The sequence below is a fragment of the Triturus cristatus genome, chromosome 3_2, assembly GCF_964204655.1.
Source record: "Triturus cristatus chromosome 3_2, aTriCri1.1, whole genome shotgun sequence".
Taxonomy (NCBI): Eukaryota; Metazoa; Chordata; class Amphibia; order Caudata; family Salamandridae; genus Triturus; species Triturus cristatus.
In genome coordinates, this window is record NC_140584.1 from 698,968,403 (window position 1) to 698,990,645 (window position 22,243).

The window sequence follows — 22,243 nt, forward strand, 5'->3', positions numbered from 1 at the left end:
GGGATCTGCTTCTTATAATTACCCCCACTTTTTGCTGATGTTTCACTGTTTTTCGACTTAAGTCTGGCTGTGGCCCTGCTAACCAGGACCCCAGCCTAGCTGCTTCCTCTCTAAATTGAATACCAGTACTTTAGTTACACTCCAGATTGGATTCTGGGGTACCCTTATCAGTCCCTAGTATATGGTATACTATGTACCCAGGGCATAGGTACCCCAGAGGCCTACCAGGGGCTGCAGCATGTATTATGCCAACCCTGGGAAGCCTTCCAAAATGACACCACAGGACTGCTACTGCACCCCTTACTGAGATATAGGTTCACTATATCTCTCCAAATCACTGCACATATAAACCTATCCGTCACCCCTATGGCAGGCCTTACTAATCCTGAATGCAGAGTGCTGGGTTTTATGTGAGAGGGTGCCCATGCATGAGCAGAGCCCCTCTGCAGCCTTCGGAACCTTTATTCCAGGGTTGTTTGTGATGCAGCCAAACCATAAACTCTTGAGTGCATTATAACCAAACGGTAAATGCTAACTTTGGGATGGCTGCACGAAAACATGTCGTGTTTGGTGTCAAACACCTTGAAATCATACAAGTATGATCCCACCCTTCTAGAGGGAAAGACATGACAGCACCGGTATACCCGGTACCAGCTAACAGAGCCCTGGCATCACAAAATGGATGCTGCCAGCCACAGACACGAGTCTGCCCTCCTGCTGCTGGACAAAACTCTGGCAGGGGAGGCCTGGACAATAGGTTTCCTGTCACAGGGAGGTGTTACGACCTCCCAGACAGGCTTTAGTGTATTGGGGCTGGGTGGGTGCACTCCAAGAGTGCTTTGAAGTCTGCACTGGGGGCACATTTGGTGTCCCTGTGCATAGTTCAGCTCAAACCGGTTGCAGGGACTACCAGCCCCATCTCCGGCGTGAAACTGGACAAAGGAAATGGGTGTAGCCACCCCTCTTTCCTGACCCTTCTTCCATAGGTGGGTCCCTAGAGTTTGTCCCACCCCTTCCTTGGGTATAAGATAGGAACCCCTGGCAACAGGACTTTACATTACACCTGAACTAAACTCTGATACTGAATCCTGGAACTTCGACGATCTACATTGAACTAGATGACTGAAGAATCTCCCTTGGAGTAAAGAAGTTACTCCCGTGCAAGGCAGGCACCAAAAACACATCTGACTGGTTTGCATCTCCGAAGCTCCCGCCGAACTCCGAAGAATTTTGCAACACAGGAGGTGGGTTTCTGTGGTCTTAGAGGTCGATCAGTGCCCACAGCAAGTCTGAGGCCCGTATCCCTCGTGGCGACCGTGCAACCCGAACCCCTGGAAACCGCGTCACTCCTGCAGCTGAGCTTTGGGTTACTTGTATCCCTTACCCCGAGCAGCATTTGCACTGAAGATTTCCCGCCTACACTCTACGAGTGTTCCGTGAGCTGGCCCTTTGTGCTCTGACTCTCCATCGCTTGGGGAGTCCCCAGGCCCTTGCTGGTCCGCACCAAGCATCTTTTTACTTCCTGCGTGGGTTGCTGTTGCCAGGCACCGACACCGCAGCACTCTACATCCTTCGGGGGACAGCTCGCATCCAGATCCTGGTCGTCGTCGACGCCTCCTGGTCCTTGTGGCTGCAGAGTCAAACTTCACCTCTTTGCACCTGAAACACCCAACATCGGTGGGCATTCATCTATCGTGTCCCTGGTCACTGGCAAGTGACCCAGACTCTGTCCCCTCTGCTTTCAGGTTCTTCTGATCTTCGATCCAGGCTTGAATCACACCGGACACTTTTCTCCCTCCCGGCAGCAGCACTTTGCAGCAGATCGTCATTGAAATCAATGACTATTCCCAACACCATTTGACACCTATGCACCCAGCTTCCCTGGGTGAGGTAACACAAGTACTCCGGTGCTCCCGTGGGTGCTGGCCCTAGAACCCCCTAAGTCTAAAGGTGTTTGCTCAAAGCCCTCTCCTAAGTGTCCTTAACTTCTAAAATTCCAACCGCGACTTTCCCATAGAATAGTACGGGGCTCGCGCCTGTATTCTCACACTGCATGCATCCCCGTGGGTCTCCTCTGTCACTACCTTGGGTGGTTCCTTGGGGTCCCAGCGATTCTACGTGCTCTAGGCACTGTGTCTAGTCAAGTCGTGGTTCTTGTACCACTTTCTTAATATATGGTTTGGTCCGCCCCCAGGGCCCATTGTATACTGTGCCGTTTACTGTTGTTTTAGAACTGTATTATTGGACTCTAATCTCATAAAGAGATTAGTAGTGAGTGTTTAGAAATAAATACATATATTTTTTATATATGCCTTGTGTGGTTCTGCTTTCATTTAGTAATTCAAGAGGTTATAATCTGGTAAACTAAGCTGCTTTACACTCCTTCAAGACTTAGCCTGAAGGCTGGTCTCCATAGCTACCACTAGGATAGCTTTCAATAAAGGTTGTCTTTAAACCCATCATCAATAAGGGTTGTTTGGACTGGTGCAAGATGCCCACTATAACTAGTGGACAGTATATGCCAGGCCAACTTCTCACACCGTCCATCACGGTTCCATCAACGACGACATCGTTGACAACAGGATTTTCAGCGGCTCTAACCAGAAGCCCGTCGATGCCACCATCGGCTATGATTAGGGTGACGAAGAAATATTTTCATCCTGAAATGTCGGCTTATAGTTAAATCTTACCATTAACTCAATCGCACCTTTTAGACCTCCAGGAGTCTGATGAGGAGCAGCACACAGTCTTTGGGAGCTGCACGTCAAGTGCCAGGACTTTGACGATGACTTCGAGGATCGGCAATACTACCAGCCACATCTGGCACTGCTGTGTCATTATCAACACTACGAATACCAAGAACATCGCCCTAGGGAAATGGCTCATCTGCCGCCAACCTTAATTCAAGATCTTCAAGCTATGCTAGCAGATTACAAGCAAAGATTTCCATCTCGAGATGTTTCCAAGGAACTACCGGCGCAAGGGGAGAGGAGTTTGCCTAACGGCTAGGGCGGTCGACCTCGAATCTGGGGAACTGGGTTCGAGTCTCTGCAAGGACGCTGAACATCCTGTGATTCTGGACAAATCTCTTAATCTCCCCGTGCCTAACAAGAAATGAATGTGTCCTCATGTAACGAAACTGGTGCTATGTAAAGCGCTCCGATAACCGATTCGGGTCAAGTTTGTGCTATATAAAACTCTGTACAAAGAAAAAAAAAACTCAAATCCATGACAAACCCAGTTCACCAGCAACATCCACAATACCACAAGAGGCTGATCCGGTCGACCCTTCCTCATCGGACGAAGAGTGAGAAGAAGGCAAAATCCTAAATCCAGCTGCTGATCCCTGGGAGGACTAAATCATTCCTACTCCTTCACCTCCGTCACACCATCCAGCGGATTCCCCGCTAGAAGACCTAGGGGGTTTCCACAACTTAATGGAGACTGCTTCTAATGCATTCCATCTCCCCATGGAAATTAAACATACAGACTGCTTCCTGTATGACTTTAAAGCGGAAGCTAGAAAGTCAGTGCTCAAAATTCCAATTATTGACTACATTTGGCAAGTGTGTGTGAAGATAATGATGACCCCGGCAACAATACCACCAGTGCTCTCTCGCATAGAGAGAAAGTACAGAGCTCCAGAAAATTCCCCTTCTTGTCTGACTGCCATCCGAAACCGTATTCTGTTATTTCACAGGCAGCACAAAGGAGATCTAAGAACCCGGCTACCCCGATCTCCTCCCCTTCGGACAAAGAAGGGCGTAAGCTTGACATTATAGGAAAGCGTTTCTCCACCATTGCTGCGACTACTATTAAGGCAGCCAACGCTTTGGCTATCATCGGACGCTAAGACAAATAAATGTGGTCTGATATGGCTTTTCTACTGGACCTTATTCCGGAGGACAGAAAACAGGAGAACGGGCAGCCTCGGAAACAATCGATTACGTTATGGACATAGCCAACACGGGGTTCCGCCTACTGGGAGGGGCAGCTGTATTAAGACACCAGGGGTGATTAAAAGCAACCACAATTAGACCAGAGGTCTATTCAAAAGTTCTGGATATGGCATTTGATGGGGATGCCTTATTCGGCAAACATATAGATGAGGTGCTTCTATTCATCACAAAGGACACAGATACTGCTAAATCCTTAGGTTCCCTCCATTACAGAAAGATACCGTTCAGAGGGGCAAAAGGACATGGTTTTTGCACATACCGAGGAAACTACCAAAGAGCGCAAAAATACCATCCCTACCAGACACAATATAGGCAATCCCTTCAACCTGCTGCCTACAGTCAACCGGCTATGGCTGGTTTCTCTCACCAAGGGGGCTGAAAGAGAACATCGACCCAAAGCAGGGACAATGGAAGAAAACATTGATTTTACCAGGGTACCAACTTCCCCCTCACCTTCCACTCCCGTGGGTGTAAAGAGATCCAGTTTCTTCCAGCAATGGGAGAGTATAACATCAGATTGTTGGGTATTGGATTTGATCGCCTTCGGTCACATGCTGGAGTTCATACAAAAACCTCCAACTACACCACCCAGGGGAACCCCTCCCCTTGTCTTCACTTATTGCAGAAGAAAACAAAGATTTTGCTCGCAAAAGGAGCCATAGAGAAAGTTCCAGCTCTGCGAAGAGGGCAAGGTTTCTACTCCCGTTTCTACTTGATTATAAAAATGTCAGGTGAATGGAGATCAATTTTGGATCTCAGAAAGTTAAACAAATTCCGAAGGAAACAAACTTTCAAGATGGTAACTTTGGCCGAGATCTTACGACGTCTCAACGGAGGAGATTTCATGACCTCTCTCGACTTTGAAGATGCATATTTCCACATCCTCATTTACCTGAAGCATCAAATTCCTCTGCCTCGCGGTGGCTGGCACCCAGGATATTTACAAAATGCCTGGCACCTGTGGCGGCAGCTCTAGGTTCTCAAGGCCATCAAGTATTCCCATACTTGGACGACTGGCTGTTAAATGCTTCTACGGCAAAGCAAGCGTCCAGAACCACCAATGCTTGTTTGGGACTGCTCAGCAAACTAGGGTTGACAGTCAACGTCGCAAAGTCCTCTTTCATTCCCAGTCAAATAGTACCATTCCTGGGAGCCAGATTGGGCACAATCCAATGCAAAGCATTCTTGTTGGAAGAACGTCAATCCCGACTACATCTTTTGGCTATGGCCATATCAAGAAAAAAGTTAGTTTCAGTAAGGAAATTCAAGTCGCTGCTAGGGATGTGCTCTTCAGCGATCGACTTTGTTCCATTTGCCAGACTAAAAATGAGACCTATCCAAGAAGAATTACAAAAACAATGGCTTCAAACATCGGGATCTTTCGAAGACATCATTTGCGTTACTCCGGCCATGAAATGGTGGTACCACGTTCCAAACCTTTCAAAAGGGTTGACTTTCTTACAAGACATACCAGATTTCATGCTGACAACAGATACCTCCATGGACTGCTTGGGAGGCCATTTGCAGGACCTTCAAATTCAAGGCAAATGGTCCAATTCTCAAAAACAGTCATATCAACAGCCTGAAGTTGAAGGCCATATTCCTCTCCTTACAGGCTTCCCTGCCGAGGATAGCCTGCGCCTTCGTACTGGTTTATACAGACAACACGACCAGTATGTTCCACATAAACAAACTTGGAAGGAACAAAATCTCACACACTTTCTCTAGAAGCGCAGGAACTGTGGAGCTGGGCAACAGAACACGGGCTCGCTCTCAAAGCCGAGCATCTTCCAGGTCTACACAACATGCTGGCCGATGCTCTCATCCGAGCTATAGACGATTGCCACGAATGGGAAATCAATCAATTCCAGTTGGATGGAGTATTTTCTCTACGAGGGAAACCAGCTCTGGACCGGTTTGCCACGAACATCAACACCAAATGCTGGTCCTATGCCAGCAGGTACCCCCCCTCCCGGGGTCTCCGGACAATGCCTGTTCGATGCGATGGTCCGGGATATATGCATGCGCTTTTCCCCCATCCCATTGATTCCCAGCGTACTGACCAAAATGAAGCTGGAAGGATGTCGCCTGATTCTCATCGCACCCAGGTGACCCAGGCAACATTGGTTTACGGAACTTATTCACCTCTCAGAAACGAGACCTATTCGTCTGCAGCTGTTTCCGCCTCTTTTGTCCAGGGACAACGGTCAAGTGCACCATCCGAATATGGAGTCTCTGCATTTACACGCCTGGCTCCTGAATCCTTGGAGTTTAAAGTCATAAGCATTTCTCAAGAGTGTAGATATATTCTCTCAAAGTCTAGAGCGGAAAGCACCAACTACAAACTTAAATGGAAGAGATTCCGTGTCTGGTGCCAACGAAATGACCTGCATCCATTTCAGATATGCCCACAACAGATTTTACCATATCTTCTCTCTATGGCAAAATCAGGTATAGCCTTCTCTTCGGTTAAGGTGCAATAGAAGAGCTTCCAGTGGCACTTTTTTTTATGCTTTAAGCCTTATCGAACAATTCATGAAGGGGCTGTTCGGTGCTTTCCCTCCAGTGCGAGCACCTCCACCGGAATGGAACTTAAACGTGGTTCTTGCACAACTCGTGAAAAGACCATTCGAACCCATTCATAAAGCTGAATTGCAATACCTCATATGGAAAGTGGCCCTCACCTCAGCCAGGAGGGTAAGCAAAATCCAAGCTTTCACAATTAGGAAACCCTTTCTAATATTTAAGGAGAATGCTGTGATTCTAAGGACTAATCCCACACTTATCCCTAAAGTGCCTTCTCCGTTCCATCTCAATGAGCCGGTTATACTCTGGTCCTATTTTCCGCAACCATCCATGCCTGCGGAGCAGGCGCTACATACACTGGATGTCAAACGCTGCCTCAAGTTCTATCTTCAGAGAACATAGGACATTCGAAAACTGATCCATTACCTGTAGCCTATGGCCAAGGCAGAGAAGATACTGCAATAATAAGCCACTATCGCAAGATGTATATCGGCTGCAATCCAATACTGTCATATCAAAGCCAAGAAACCTTTGAAAAGGATAGCAAATGCTCACTCTACCAGAGCGGTTGCAACTTCAGCAGCCCTCTTCGCAGGGGTAACGTTAGAGAAGATCTGTCGTGCTGCAACCTGAAGTACCACTCTTACCTTCGCGCAGCACTATTGCCTGGAATCCGCACAAGATGCAGCGGTGATCCAGACAGTACTTTGCCATCTTTTCCATTAAGGTAAGCCTCTTTCTATCCCTTGGAAAGAGTCTTTTGTTTTTATGGTGTTTGCAAATCCTAAAATGAATCATTTTATTGCTTTAGCATGTCAGGATGACGCGATATATAATATCTCATCTAAGTAAAGTATACTATCGGTTACATTATTATTCCTTCTTTCCCTCTCGCTAATACTATGCATATGGAGATGTTGTTACATAAGTGAAGTTTGACCATGCTTTTAAGAGTATATTTTGTGCATCCATTCACATACATTTCACACAGTTATAGCCCTCAGGGGTTTTCTTCTCGTTACCTAAGATTTATTTTTGAGGGTTCAATATGTGTTAGTCTCCCACCATCCGCGACAGACCAACTGAAAGATTGGATGTCACTGCTTGCTATTCTGATTCAGGCATGTGATTCTATGAGAGATACCCCAATACTGGTTAAGAGAATAAGTTACCCGTAACTACGGTTATCCAGTATTGGTATCTTTGCTAGATTCACATGCACCTACCCTCCTCCTCCATAAAGGCTATTTCCTTAATATATTAAGCCACTCACTTCTCACTTATGCTGTGAAAATCTGAGGGAAACTGTCTCTGCTGGAAAGGTTCTAGAGGCTGCTAACAGCTGATTGGCTGCATTCAACATTTGGTCCTTTTTAAAAGGACTTAGATAGGCTATATGAGCATAGCTCAGGGCCATTATAGCCTATGGCATTATTTGAATACTGCTTCATTATCATACCTTGGGTCTCCCATCTCGACGACGGGGAATGATTCAGGCATGTGCATCTATGAAAGATACGAATACTGGATAACCGTAGTTACAGGTAAGTAACTTATTTTCTTCCATGACATGGCTGATGATGACCTTGGGGTGTGATTATTGTATTAAGGCATGTAGCTCATAGCAGTGTGTTGGTTGGCAATGTCTAAGAAACCTATGTACAGTTTATGGTTTCAGTATGCTATTAGCTTTGCATAGCGCTGCAGATCCTTTTATGGTATTTCATATACAGTCTGCGTAGCTGGTTACTGTGCTGGGTTGTCCAATCTGCGATTTTGTGTGTAGTTGTTATCCTGAGCTGGCATGGTTGGAGGGAGAGAGAAGTGGAGAGATCTGTATGGATGAACGTTTTATTATCATCCCATATCTAAGTGTCTATGCGAGCTGCAAAGAATCAGTCAGATTGTATATATATTTAGGCCCTGCAGTGAATGTACTACATTAAAGTCCTCAAATTGTCTAGTAATGTGTGACAGATTTCTTCAGTCATTCCATGACTGTTCATTTGGTGATGTTTGCGTCTTTGGGACGTTTAGTGCTGGTGTTGGACAACCCTTATAGCTGATGTGAATTTGATGGGTAGAAGTTACAATTTGTTGCTCACCGCTGTGTGTTGTGGTATTAGTGTTATAGTGAGCCATCACAGTTATATATGGAAATACAAAACTATATAATGTCACAGCGGACCATAGGTCAGCTCTTTTTTTGCTTATGTGTATAATGAAAGCAAGAAGAACAGATGATGGACTTACTGTAGGTGAATGTTTGATTCATTCAGCATTCCGTCCATCAATTGTTGTCACAGCACTTTTCACCCTAAGTCGGTTGGGTATGCCCAGATGTGGGTCCCTTCCTGGTCCGAGGAGGCTTGTTTCCAGTTCAGGGAGGAACTGGCTTGGCAGTTCGGGCTGGACTGTTCCCATAAGGAGCAAGTTTAAGACTGATATGCATATGACTGGGTCCAAACTGGTGTGGTGTAGTGAGCAAAAGCAGGATGGAATTAACCCAGAACTTTTGCCTGGGGTTTAATATTTGATTGCATCATTCTGTCCATTTGTTGCCGCAGCTCATATGTGCGTAATGAAAGCAGTTTGCTGGTTGAGTTGTCGTAATTCGTGGGTTATAAGCTGAGGATTGCATTTGAGGGTGTGATATTTCTCAGCTCTGTTGCCTGGATGGCAGGTGGTGCAGTTATCTAGAAAATAGTCCAGTTTTCAACTGTCTTCGGGAGTGAATATGCTTCTGGGTGCATCTAATGCTAACTAGTAGTGAATTCCAGAGCTTGGTAGCTTGTACTGTGAAAGCAGTGCCTACTACGGATTTCGTATGGTAAGGTAGTATGATGATGATGAGTTTGTAAGTCTGGAGTGCAGTGTTCTGTTTGGTTTGTATTGCTTCAATTTAACTTGTAGGTATAACAACCCTTTTCCTCTGAAGACTCTGTGGATAATGCAGAGAGCCTCCTTGAACATTACTCTTCAAGCTATAAGTAGCCAGTGGAGTGATTGCAGGACTGAAGTCGTGCATTCTCTTGGGTGAAGGCGTAAAAGAACCCTTGCGGCGGCATTTTGTATACGTTATTTTTTGCTGTTGTCACCTTGTCAGTTCTTTGGGGCAATCTCTTAGTAGTATGTAGTGAAAAGTAAATGTCATTTTCTTATGGAGTATTGATTGGTCAATTGGATACCTTTTTCTGATAATTTTTTTTTTTCTAGCCTCAAAACATCTTGCTGAGCAGTCTAAATCCTCTTGGCGATATCAAGATTGTGGATTTTGGTTTGTCACGCAAATTGGGACATGCCGCTGAACTGCGAGAAATTATGGGTACCCCTGAATACGTCGGTATGTAATATGAATGTAGCAGAACAGTTGTTGGGGATAAATGGTGCTTGTTTTAGGCTGATAAGATGGTTCCATTAGTTAAGACACTGACTCTTGAATCTAATTCAGACTGAAAGAGGATCTGAAATTAGCAAGTTAGAATGAGATGGATTCATCTGAGAGAGAGAGTCTGTACACCTACTTATTGTGCTATTTATTATCATTATTAAGAATGGAGAAGGACTATGACTCACTTGAGACAAAGCCTTGAGCGGGTTTTGATGTACCTTACCCAATTCAGATATGGTAGTTAATAACTGGCTGCTGCCTGCAAATCTCTGCATGGTAGATGTCATGCTGTTTTATTAATGTGCAGAAGGTATTAACAAATGCCATGATATAATGTTTTTTAAACTCACTCACCACTCGCTAGTCGCTCCTCGATTAGCCAGCACCTCGCACAGCTGATCACAAGCTGTCGCTGAGAGGAGACACGTCCATTCGACAGGCCACGCCCCCTTCTGGCATAAAAGCGCGCGCAATCGAAGCAGCGCTCCAGTCAGAACAATCCCTCCTGAGGCGAAAAGCCGGGAGCCACCTTGCTCATTTTTAAACCTGTAAACTTGTATAATTCGTGTTCACCTGTGTGTTTGTTTTTTAAACTCACTCACCACTCGCTAGTCGCTCCTCGATTAGCCAGCACCTCGCACAGCTGATCACAAGCTGTCGCTGAGAGGAGACACGTCCATTCGACAGGCCACGCCCCCTTCTGGCATAAAAGCGCGCGCAATCGAAGCAGCGCTCCAGTCAGAACAATCCCTCCTGAGGCGAAAAGCCGGGAGCCACCTTGCTCATTTTTAAACCTGTAAACTTGTATAATTCGTGTTCACCTGTGTGTTTGTTTTTTAAACTCACTCACCACTCGCTAGTCGCTCCTCGATTAGCCAGCACCTCGCACAGCTGATCACAAGCTGTCGCTGAGAGGAGACACGTCCATTCGACAGGCCACGCCCCTTTGCCTGCTCCCTCCCCCTTCCACCCTTATAAACATGCCCACTCGTAGGACGCGCAGCGGACGAGCGCAGCGGGCGCGCCGATTGCGCGCCGAAGGCGCGCTTAAGGCAAGCTCGTCTGCGCTCGTCCGCGCCCGGCCGGGTCCAGGGGCCATGTCCCCTGGCCCCTCCAAAAACGACAGGCAGGTATATAGCCCGAGCGTCCTATATCAGCTGCGACCACCCGTTTCTCCCAAGTGTGGTACTATGTTACACCCCCTGGAGATCCCTCGGCGCTGTAAGTACTGCAAATCAGACCTAATCCCTACCACTACGAAATCCAGAGCTGAGGGAAAGAACTATTCTATGCTCCTACTTAATTGTAGGTCCTTAGTAAAACACTGTCTAGAAATTTCGCTACTATTGGAGGAATATTCCCCAGATGCACTCTTTCTGACCGAGACATGGCTGAACCAAGACTCCCAGCCAGACCTGGCACAAGCCATCATCCCGGGATATCAGATAGCGCGGGCTGACCGACCACTGGGCAGAGGTGGCGGCCTCGCGATCATCTACAAAGAAAGCTATACCTGCCGCCATTCAGTGGAAGACCTGGAGGATTGTGAAAACCTTTCCTTCTCTATTGAGCTCACTCCCAACGCCTGTTTTACCGGTATTCTTATATACCGCACTCCAGGCCCTATAGGACATTTTAACACCTCCCTACTCTCGGTGACCTCCCAGTCGGTTGTCTCTCCTTCCAACTTCACCCTACTTGGAGATTTTAACATCCATTTTGACAACCTGCTGGACTCTTCGGCACAAGAGATACAGTCAAGCCTAGCCGCAATTCAACTTGAGCAACTGGTCTCCTCCGCTACTCATGAAAAGGGGCATTTGTTAGACCCAATTTTCAGTAACTCCGACCAGCTCAAAGTGGGCAACATTGCTAGACTACCTTGGACAGACCACTTCTTGATAGCTTTTAATTGGAACACGAGCAAATCACTCCCTTCCTTATTTAATACACGGAAAATCCGTAATTGGGCCAAACTTCCCCTTGACAATTGGACGCTAGCTCTTCGCACCACTAGACCCGCTCTCTCCCAAGACCCCACTGCTAACAATATAAAATACAATGAGTGGATAACCACCTCTCTTGACTCGGTCCTTCCGGAACATTCATCACACTCCAAGAGACATACAAAAACTGCGCCTTGGTACACAGAAGACCTCAGAAACCACAAACGTCTCTGTAAAAGACAGGAGAGAAAGTGGCGCGCATTATACGATCCGGAAGAAAAAGCTACCTATAGGGAAATGATCAGGAATTATAAACTGGCCATAAAAACCTCGCAAGCTGCCTACTATAACCTTAAAATAACCACATCAAAATTCAAATCTAAAGAAATCTACCGGATAGTTAATTCCATGATCAAACCTCCTCCACCTGTTACAGATAATAACAATTCACCGTCCAAATGCAACGAATTGGTGGAATTTTTCTTTCACAAAGTCAACAAAATTTATCTTTCCTTTCCCAACCCGCCCACTGATTCGCCTGTCCAAAGCTCGCTTTCAGCCCCAAACTCGATCAAGCAGCTGGACTCTTTTCCCCTGATAACATTGGAAATCTTAGAGAAACTAGCAAAACAAATAAAAACCGGATCCCCATGTGACCCTGGTCCTCCAGGCTCTCTGTGCTTGGCCAGCGAAACTATCTTCCCCACTCTCGTGGATCTACTCAACTCCTCGATAGTAAGCAGAACAGTTCCCACGACCTGGAAGCACGCTATGGTGCGGGCGTTATTAAAAAAACCCTCCCTTGACCCGGTCAACCCCAGTAATTACCGCCCGATATCGCTACTCCCATGGGCGTCAAAAATCCTGGAGAAACACGTCAACACCATCTTGACATCATTTTTTGAGGAAAACCACCTCCTCGACTCCTCCCAAACTGGCTTTCGAGCCAAACATGGAACAGAGACCGCCCTACTGGCGGTAACCGAGGAGGCAAGACGAATCCTGGATCGAGGAGGGTCAGTGGCAGTGATCCTCCTCGATCTAAGTGCCGCATTTGACACGGTACACCACAAAATCCTGTTAACCCGCCTCGCCGACTTGGGAGTGACTGGAGATGCCCTGACATGGTTTGAATCCTTTCTGTCAGGCAGAACATTTCAGGTCTTTAACGGCTCATCCCGTTCATTCAGTCGCCCTTTGGGATGTGGAGTCCCGCAGGGCTCCTCCTTGAGCCCTACGCTCTTCAACGCATATATGAGGCCACTGGCTGGGATTATTCGTCCGCATGGTGTTAACATCGTCTCCTATGCGGACGACACCCAGCTGGTGGTTTCCCTTACACAGAAGAGCAATCTCCAGCCACCACCAGACCTAGCGGCCTGTCTGGAAGATGTAAAGAGCTGGATGATGAGCTCCTGCCTAAAGCTCAATGACGATAAAACGGAGCTCCTGCTTCTGGGCCCGGCCTCCCCTGCCACCATAGAGTTGATCTGGCCTCCAAGCATGGGAACAGCTCCACCCCCCAGAGACAACATCAAAAGCCTAGGCGTTTGGCTCGATAAATCTTTGAGCCTCAATACACAGGCCACCAAGATATCAGCCACATGCTTTGGCCTCCTTAGGGTGATTAAAAAAGTCCTTCCCCTTCTCCCTTTTGAGGCCAAACAAATAATCATACAGGGCCTCATCCAATCTCGTCTGGATTTTAATAACGCCCTCTATCTGGGAGCACCAGACTATACCTTACAAAAGCTTCAACGCACCCAGAACTGTGCTGCTAGGGCGCTGCTGGGAATCCCTCGAAGGACCTCAATAAAAACTGGCCTAAAGACCTTGCACTGGCTACCTGTCAAGGACAGAATAAAGTTCAAGGCACTTTGTATTGCCCACCAGACACTCTGGGAAACGGGACCAGACATCAACGGCTCCCTGATCTCTTCCTATAGGCCCAACAAGACCCTTCGCTCATCAACGGCATTCCTAGCCAAAATTCCCAGAATTTATAGAGCCAGAGCAGGAGGACGTTCCTTTTCGTATAACGTGTCCAAACTTTGGAACACCCTCCCTATGCAGCTGAGAAACAATCCCTACTTGACCAGCTTCCGCAAACAGCTAAAAACTCATCTGTTTAACGCCTAAATAAAGTAACCTTATGAGGATTCTGTTCGGTCTATAGCGCCTGGACGCCTCAGGGCAGCTGCAGCGCTCTATAAATCACATTTTCATTTCATTTCATTTCATAATATCTGATTAATATGCTTTGTGAATGTAGGCCTAGCTTTCTCTTCTATTGTATTAGTCACATAGAATATGTGAGGCAGTAAGCAGTGATTTCTCAAGTTAGTTATGCTGTATTATGTTGACCACATGAAATTTCACAATGGCAATCTATAAAGAGTAGTGTTTTGTACAACCTGTATTCAAAGTCAAATAACAGATGAATTTTAGAAAAAGAAGTTAAAATAACAAATAAAATAACACTTAAGTAGTCCTGGTATTTTAACAGCAAGGGCCACGATCATTAAAGTGGAGAGGTGTGGTGCAGCGGCCAGGGCAGCTGACTTTGGAGCACAGGGTTTACGGTTCGATCCCCGGCTCCGGCAGCAGCTCAGCTCCGCACCATGTGACTCTGGGCAATAGCTCACTTAATTTCCACGACGGCCCCCAGCGCCTTGAGACCCACAAGGGTGAGTAGTTTGCACTTACAAATACGGATTTACATTTTATTTACATTAAAGACTATCCGAAATTTATAGACTTACACCTATAACTTTAATTGTTTTCTGTATTGTTTAAAATTCTTCTAGCACTCAAGCTTACTTGAAAATTTACGAATTTTGTTGATTCTCAGGCATGACTGTTTTTATTAACCCTCTTTTAAATCCCAACACTAAGATTAGCCAGCCTGTAATGTCCTGCATTACTTATAGCCAACACCATCCTTAAAAAAATCCACAGGTCCTGATTCTGTGAAAGGAGTGTTTGGAGTTGCAGATAACAATTTCTGTGGGCGGCATTTTTAACTTGCTATATAAAAAGATTAAGAATTTGTCCCATGGTTTGATTATAGCCACAGGTAGACTTTTTTTTTCAACATTGTTTTTCCAAGTAACTGCTCCATGGCTTTCCATACATGCAGTTTTTTTTAACCTTGTATGTCTTCAATTTGTTATTGTTTAAGTGCATATGTTTAAGCAGTGAAATGCTTCAACGTTGTGGTGCTTGCTAAAGAATCTTACTATACAAGTCCTAGATTTTATTAAATAAAACATTTTTCAGTTTTCTTTTGAAGCTCTTGTGTGTTGAACTTAAGGTTGTATAGTTGTATGTAGGTTCTCCCGTGCAGATTCTGAAATCCTCCGCTTTACCCTTCCCGCATGTATAATGCATACCACAGAGCAGTGTGAGAAGCAACTAGCGCTTTTATTGATTAAGTACCCACACCTCTCAACATAGCTGATGGACACTATCAACACTTTTCGGTCCAGGGTGCCATAATTAAGAGGCAGTATCAGCACTTTGCTGCAGAGCTGAAACACCGTTTTTACTACAGTACTGGAATTATTTGTTGTTTTCAGCAACAAGACCAGGATTTGAATGGGAATAAAATGTTGTAGGAAAGTGGGTTTCTGTTGCAGTAACCCCCCACTTTTTGCCAGACTACTGATGCACTTTTTCTCTGTGTGCCCTGGGTCCCTGCCAATCAGGTTCCCAGGGCCTGTGTTCTTTCCCCAAAACTAACCCAATTTGCATCTCTGGCAACAGGTCAGCCCCTGGTAAATGGTACCACAGGTACCCAGGGCACTGTGACCAGGGAAGACCTCTAGGGGCTGCAGCACTTATTGTGCCACCCTTAGTGGCCCTGTACCCTGAAACTCACACGCTGCCTTTGCAGGTTGCGTGTCTTGGTGCAGAACAAAGTGAAGAGTCGACATGGCACACATCCCTGTGTGCCATGGCCACAAACCACTGCCCTGGCACACATCAGTCACCCCTCTAGCTGGGTGCCTCATGCCAGTGGTGAGGGTACAGGTGCATGAGCCCTGTACCCCAACAGTGCCCAAGTCCATTCAAGGGCACTGTAAGTGCAGTGCTGCCATTAAGAGTATATGGTGCTGGGAGGTTGTCATTACGAACTCCACAGCACCATAATGGCTACACTGAAGACTGGGAAGCTTGGTATCAAACTTCTCAGCACATTAAACCCACACTGATGTCAGTGTGGGATTTAATGTAAAATGCACAACAGAGGGCATCTTAGAGATGCCCCCTGAAACTCGACCAACTCCTAGTGACCTGACTGAGCGGCTGCTTAGGCTGCCACCACCAGACATGTTTCTGGACCCCTGGGTCGAGAGCTTGCTGCTCTCGGGGTCCTGAAGCAATGCACATCCTGGGACGAGGTGCCAAGCCTCCTCCCCCAGGATGGGTAGGGTTCACGAAAAAGAAGCTTCAAAGGCATGCTGCCTTTGTGCGCCTCGCCAGACCATTTGCTGCTTTCAGCAACTGGTAGCCACTGGTTCTACCCCCCACTTTGGGCGGGAGAACCGGCGGGAAAAATAAGTGAGGAAAAGAGGTGTGCCCACCTCTGCCAACCCCACCTCTCAGGTGGGGTGGGCGAGGTGAAGCACAACCTCGAGTCCCCGCCATCTTGAGGATGGGGGGACTCAGCCAACCAGGGACAGGCTCCTGCCCCCCCCCTTCCATTGGAGAGTGGCAGAATAGGGTGTGTAACCACCCCAGGGAAGGGACCCATTGGTCCCTGCCCTTTACCTACCGGTAACTCCCCTAAATTTAGTATTTAGGGGGCACCCTGAACCTTCCTTCCTCAGATCCAGCAACAACAAGAAAAGATTATAAGAAGAAGGACGAAGAGCCGTGCAGAGCTAACCAGAGGATGACGCCCACTGACTTGGCCCCTGCCCTACAGGCCTGTCTCCCCTCAAACCTGCTCCTGCGAAATCCCGGCGTGTCCAGCAGCCAGCAACCTCACAAACCGCGGAGGACCTGCCTGCCTTCACTTTCCAGACTGTTCCTCCCGTGAACACCAGGCGTGTTTAAACTGCAGCTCCTGGTGCCAGCCAGGAACTGCGAATCTATCCCACTCTGCACCCGCCGAACCCGGCCGGAGCTCGAGTAGAAAAACACCACGAGGAGGTCCCCCCCTCCCCGCGATCCTTACCCAAGATCCGGCGACCCCTGACCTGCCTCAAGCCTCCTGACGACGCCTGCAGCCTCAATCCTTAGGACCCCCCTAACACGACCTTAGAGGGTAAGAAAATCCAACATGCCAAGACACCCCTGCACCCGACGCCCCATGGCCTTGTGTACCCAATCCAACAGTGCCTAACCAACCCTCAACATCCCAATTTACCCCTCTAAGTGGTGGTCGCTCCTGGAAGATCCTCGTCCTCGAGCCTGCAGCGTTTCTTTGTCCCGGAGAATCTCGATTGAAATCAACAGGGCACCCCGACCTCAAAACAGCATCCTGCACCCGGCCGGCCTTTGGTGCTACTTTGGTCCCCAACTTGCCCTGAGCTAAACCCTAGGAGCTTTGCTCCTACAACCCCGTGGCCTGCTTGCCAGCAGCCACCAACCGGAGCCCCCCCATCCTCCATAGGATAAAATTGGGCCTCAACACTCTGCACCCGGCCACCCTAGTGCCGCTGAGGGTACAACAACAGTGGATCACTGACCCTGGGAGACCCCGGAGTCTAACCCCAGAACCCCAACTCCAAAGACCGAGTACTTACCTCAAAACCGATAACCTGCTTTTCCTCATAGGATAACATTGACACTTTTTCTCCCAAAAAAGTGTCGACTTATGAAAACGAAGAATATTCTTAACAAATCGCACAAATACCCAAAACGCATTTTCTCAACTGTTATTAGAAAATGTCCCAGTGCTGAATCTAGGTATCCAGCACTGAGTAGGAAAAGTAACTTACCTGTGAACTGAATTTCCTTCCTTGGGATAACATTGGTGGTTCTCTGTGAAAAAGTTTCTGTGTCAACTTTTGAAATACAATAATATTCTTTAAAAATCGTACATCTAACTAAAACGCATTTCTCAACTGTTTTCAGGAAATGTCCCAGCGCTGAATCTAGTATCCAGCACTGTTAGAAAAAGTAATCCGAATAGTAACTTACCTGCAATTTATTGAAAAAGCCTATTCGTTCCAATGTACTGTATTTGCTAAGTGTTGCATACTACTGCTCCCCTGTAAATCAAACAAGGTACCATTCCTATTGCATTTGCAAACAGTTCTATATCCAGTAACTAATTTCTGAAAAGTATTTAATGCTTACCTGTTCCAGGCTTGCTTGGTTCTAAACATAAACAGTATATTTTTTTTATACAAAAACAATTGGCCTAGAGTTCAGTTCCTGAGTGTGTACATCATATGCTTAACACTGTCCTCTGATACTGCCTTACTGCTCGACCAAGCTACCGCTTTAGAGAGTAAGGTTCTTTCTAACTTTAACCTCTGCCTACCTCTGGAAACTCTTGGAATCTATACACACTGTACCTCACTTTTGTGCAGTATATATAGGTCCAGTGTCTTACAAAAGTGTATTTTTATTTGAAAGCCCCCATTGCACTGTTGCAAATGTGTGATCTACACTTGTCTAAATACTGTGCACCTCTGAAAATCTATGCAGTGCTTAACCTGTGACTGGCAATGTCAAGCTGTCTCTCATAACAAGAAGTATCACAGAGTTTGCTTTCAGACTAGCTCTGCTAGCTTCTCCATCCACTCTAATCGTTCCCATAATAATTAAAAAAATGAGTATGAGAATTTACCAAACCCCTGAAACGATTCGGTGTTGTACATAGGGACATGGTTTTATGGACTGATACTGCATCTTTATTTGGCTTGAATCAAGCTTGATCAAAAGTTTCCAGTTCAGTCCTATTTTTCACATTCCTGTAACTTTGACTACTGTGAATTTTCACTAAGCCATGTTTGCTAAAATTCCTGGGCACCAGCAGCATGGGATATTGTTTGATTCATAAAATATCAATGTGAGATGCTTCTAAATAAAGCTCCATTGTGCGCAGTCCACCTTTTTAGATACTCCTTAAATTTACTTTGTTCTTACTGCAATTTTTATTTTTTTCAGCTCCAGAAATTTTGAGTTACGAACCCATTACTACAGCAACAGACTTATGGTAAGTTGGGTTTCATAGGTGAAAATATGGTATGGTATTTCTTGAGATGTATACTTGCTGTGTGTGAAGACCCTAATATAACAATTGTTTTGAAGTCCAGCTAGCTACGATATGGCAATTATACTTCTTATTGGACAAGATTAAAAATCTGATAAAGTTACATTTAGTGAACTCCAAGGTGTATGAGTGTCCTTTCTGCGCCATCTTCACATGCATCCATTGACCGTCTCAGACTAAGTTGCATTTTCCACTTAAACGAAGGGAGTTTGTTCTGTGGTCCCAGCTGATCAGTATTGGTTCCTTTTTCTTTTTATGTTTCTAAAAGAAAGTTAATAGTTCTCTTTCGTTGCCGTTGCCTTGCACTTCAACCATTTCGGGCTACAGACATCTACTGGTTTCTAAGCAATAGTAGGTAAACTTATTTGGTTGCAATTTCTGCCCAGACTCTCTTGCCCATTCTACAGAGTCCTACAAGAAAAACTATTTTAGATCATTTACCAAACATTCTTTCCCATAATAAAGAGTGCTTGGATTTATGATCTTGACCAGTATCAGAGTACTCCTTTTTCTATCGGATATACAAGCTGCAGATTTCTTACCTTTAGAATATTCCCAGGCACTAGACTGGATCCGGAGAACTTCAATAGCAGTACTGTTGTACATTGACAAGTTTGTGTTGGCTCCGCAAAGCACCAAAGTGGTGGGGCAGAACCAATTAAGTGATACCTGTTCCATTCTTTCTGTGCCTTCAGCCTTCTCTCCCAACGTTTCTCGTTCTTCTGACGATTGCAAACATTTTAGGCTGTATGAAATCATGTCCCCTTTGAAAACTAAAGACTTTAAACCATGCTGTGGCTGCAGTAAGCATATGTTTGTATCGAACCCACACAAGGTGTCTCTTTGTTGCCTAGCCTCCGGTCATGACTTTCTGATGTGTGCCCCCTGTGCACCCGAAGGCAATCCGAGTTCAGGAGGGAAAGCTGTACATTGCTGAAAATAAGACGAGCTTGAGTTCAAAGCACATGTCTTATTCCATCTCCACATATTGAACAATCTCGGTCCAGGTCTCTGAGACATTCCCACAAAATATCCAGTTCCTTATCAAATTCTTTAATAAATCAAATTCCATGCAAAAGCACAAAAAGTTAATGTTTGGATTTAACCTCATCCTGCCTCTCTAGTTCGAAAGAGAATGCGGAAGGGCCTCAAGATAATCGTGTAATGCTTTCAGAGTCCCCTGCTTCAGAACAGATTTCTTGAGTGCTCCGAACTCTCCAGGAGTGCTCTGCGGCAAACATCGGTGTTGACGGGGGCTATGCTGCATGTCTTGAGTGTAAATCTGGCTCCCTCTGGCAGCCTATGGATCTGGTCTACATAAATCCAAAGGGACCTCCAGACAGATTACCGCCTTTGTCTTCCCTTGATGCCGTCTGTCCCCTTAGGACTTGTAACCGGATCCATACCAATTATGGTACAGACTTCCAAACTGACCCAAACATCCACTCTATTATGCGTTAAATCAGTGCCAAGGAAGACCCTGTGCCAGTCCCTTTGTCAGACCTTCAAACAGTGTAGGCTAGTACCAACTCTTGTAAAGATTCCAAACTGGCACCAAGATCTATACCAGTTCCTGTCACATCGGCGCTATTGGATGACCTGGTGGTAACCCCATGTGAACCCTGAACTGACATCTGACTGAGTCGACCAATGTTGTGGTTTGAGGTCATGAAAGCGCCACCGGTTATAATGCAGATTGACTATCACAGTGCCTCTGCCTCAGCGCAACTATCAGCAGAGGCTCCATTCTCTTTTGGGCTCCGACTCTTGCCCTATGCAAGAAACATATAAGTTCCCCTATGTTACTAATGAGGAGGAGGAAGAGGAGGAATTACACCCTTCCCCCCCCCCCCCCCCCCCCCCCCTCCCTGTACTGATGATTTACTGAACATGGATTTGCAAAATGCCAGCGTGCTAGCCACTTCTGCTGAAAAGTGGGACACCAAAAGTTGAATAAGGCTTGTTTGCAGGAGTGGTCTGGAGGAAAGCGAAGTGCTAGACCTGCAGTTGCCCTTCTGTGAGACTAAAACAAACATTCTATGAGAAATTCTCCAACCAGGGCTTAAGTCTTCTACGGTGCCCTGGCTACCTTGTAATGATGCCCTCACTGATGCCTTGTTGGCTAAATGGTCCCAACCTTGTTCTTTCTGGCATGTGAGATTGACAATAGCCCGGTAACATAAGCCTGTGACCAGTGATTAAGACTTCCTAACTAAGCAATCTACACCTGAGCGCCTTATGGTGCAGGCCTCCGCTAATAAGATAAAACTCTTTCACATCAACTCCTCCGCTTTTGGTAGGTTAGGATTTTTGTCTGATATCCTGCAGATAGGTCCATAAATAGGTTTTGTTTACTAGGCAGGTATAGGCATGCTCTGTGGGACATGGCAGCAAGATTTTGTCCAGAGTATCTCAGATTCTGATGGATACATCTGCCAGTGGATTCCTCACCTTGTGAATATCCCCTGCGCCAGCATTCCACGGAACCTTTCTTCCCCAGCATTCCACGTCGACGTGGGCGACGTCATAATACACCGGCTCCGCTCGTGACTCCGATCGACGTCACCGGAGCCATAAGAAGCCCACGTCGGCGTGATGGCGTCAGTTCCCTTTTTTCCGCGCCTTCGACGCGCAACGGTTTTTCTCCAGTGCTACTTTGTAGTTTGGTTGTGTATCTCTGTTTATTCGGCTATGTCTTCGACTAGGAAGTCGGGCTTTAGGCCCTGTAGGGAGTGTGGAGGCCTGATGTCGATAACGGATCCACACCAGAATTGTTTATGGTGCCTCTCCTCGGAACATGATGTGGAGGAGTGCGGATGCTGTAAAAGCATGAACCCGAAGGCACTCAAGGAAAGGAAGACCAAGCTCTTCATGAAGAAGATTGGTGAGGAGAAAAGAGGGAGGAAGAAGGAGAGATCGAAGAGAGAGTCATCGACTTCGAGGTCGAAGAAACACAATAAAAAAAGTAAACTTTCTAGACGTCGATCCTCGAAGTCCAAGAAATCGAAGTCGAGGTCGGCTTCGTCTCATCGACGTCGGAGAAAAGGTTTGTCTCCTTCTCCTTCACCTTCGAGGTCACCGGAAGGTTCTCCTTCGAGGAAGCAGACTCCGATTCAGTCTCCGACGAGGTCTTCGGCTCCGTCTAAGACGTCGACTCCGGTTCGTGTGGAGTCGGATGCTTCTATGCATG

The 22,243-nt window shown here is 46.4% G+C and overlaps 1 protein-coding gene across 1 annotated transcript in view; it reads left to right on the plus strand.

Annotated features, from left to right (window-relative positions):
* STK17B (serine/threonine kinase 17b) overlaps positions 1 to 22,243 on the plus strand; it is a 132,013-nt gene that overhangs the window by 55,115 nt on the left and 54,655 nt on the right. The window contains exons 5-6 of the mRNA XM_085648763.1: positions 9,702 to 9,828; positions 18,948 to 18,996. Coding sequence (XP_085504889.1) covers positions 9,702 to 9,828; positions 18,948 to 18,996 — 176 coding nt within the window. The remainder of the gene's footprint in view (positions 1 to 9,701; positions 9,829 to 18,947; positions 18,997 to 22,243) is intronic.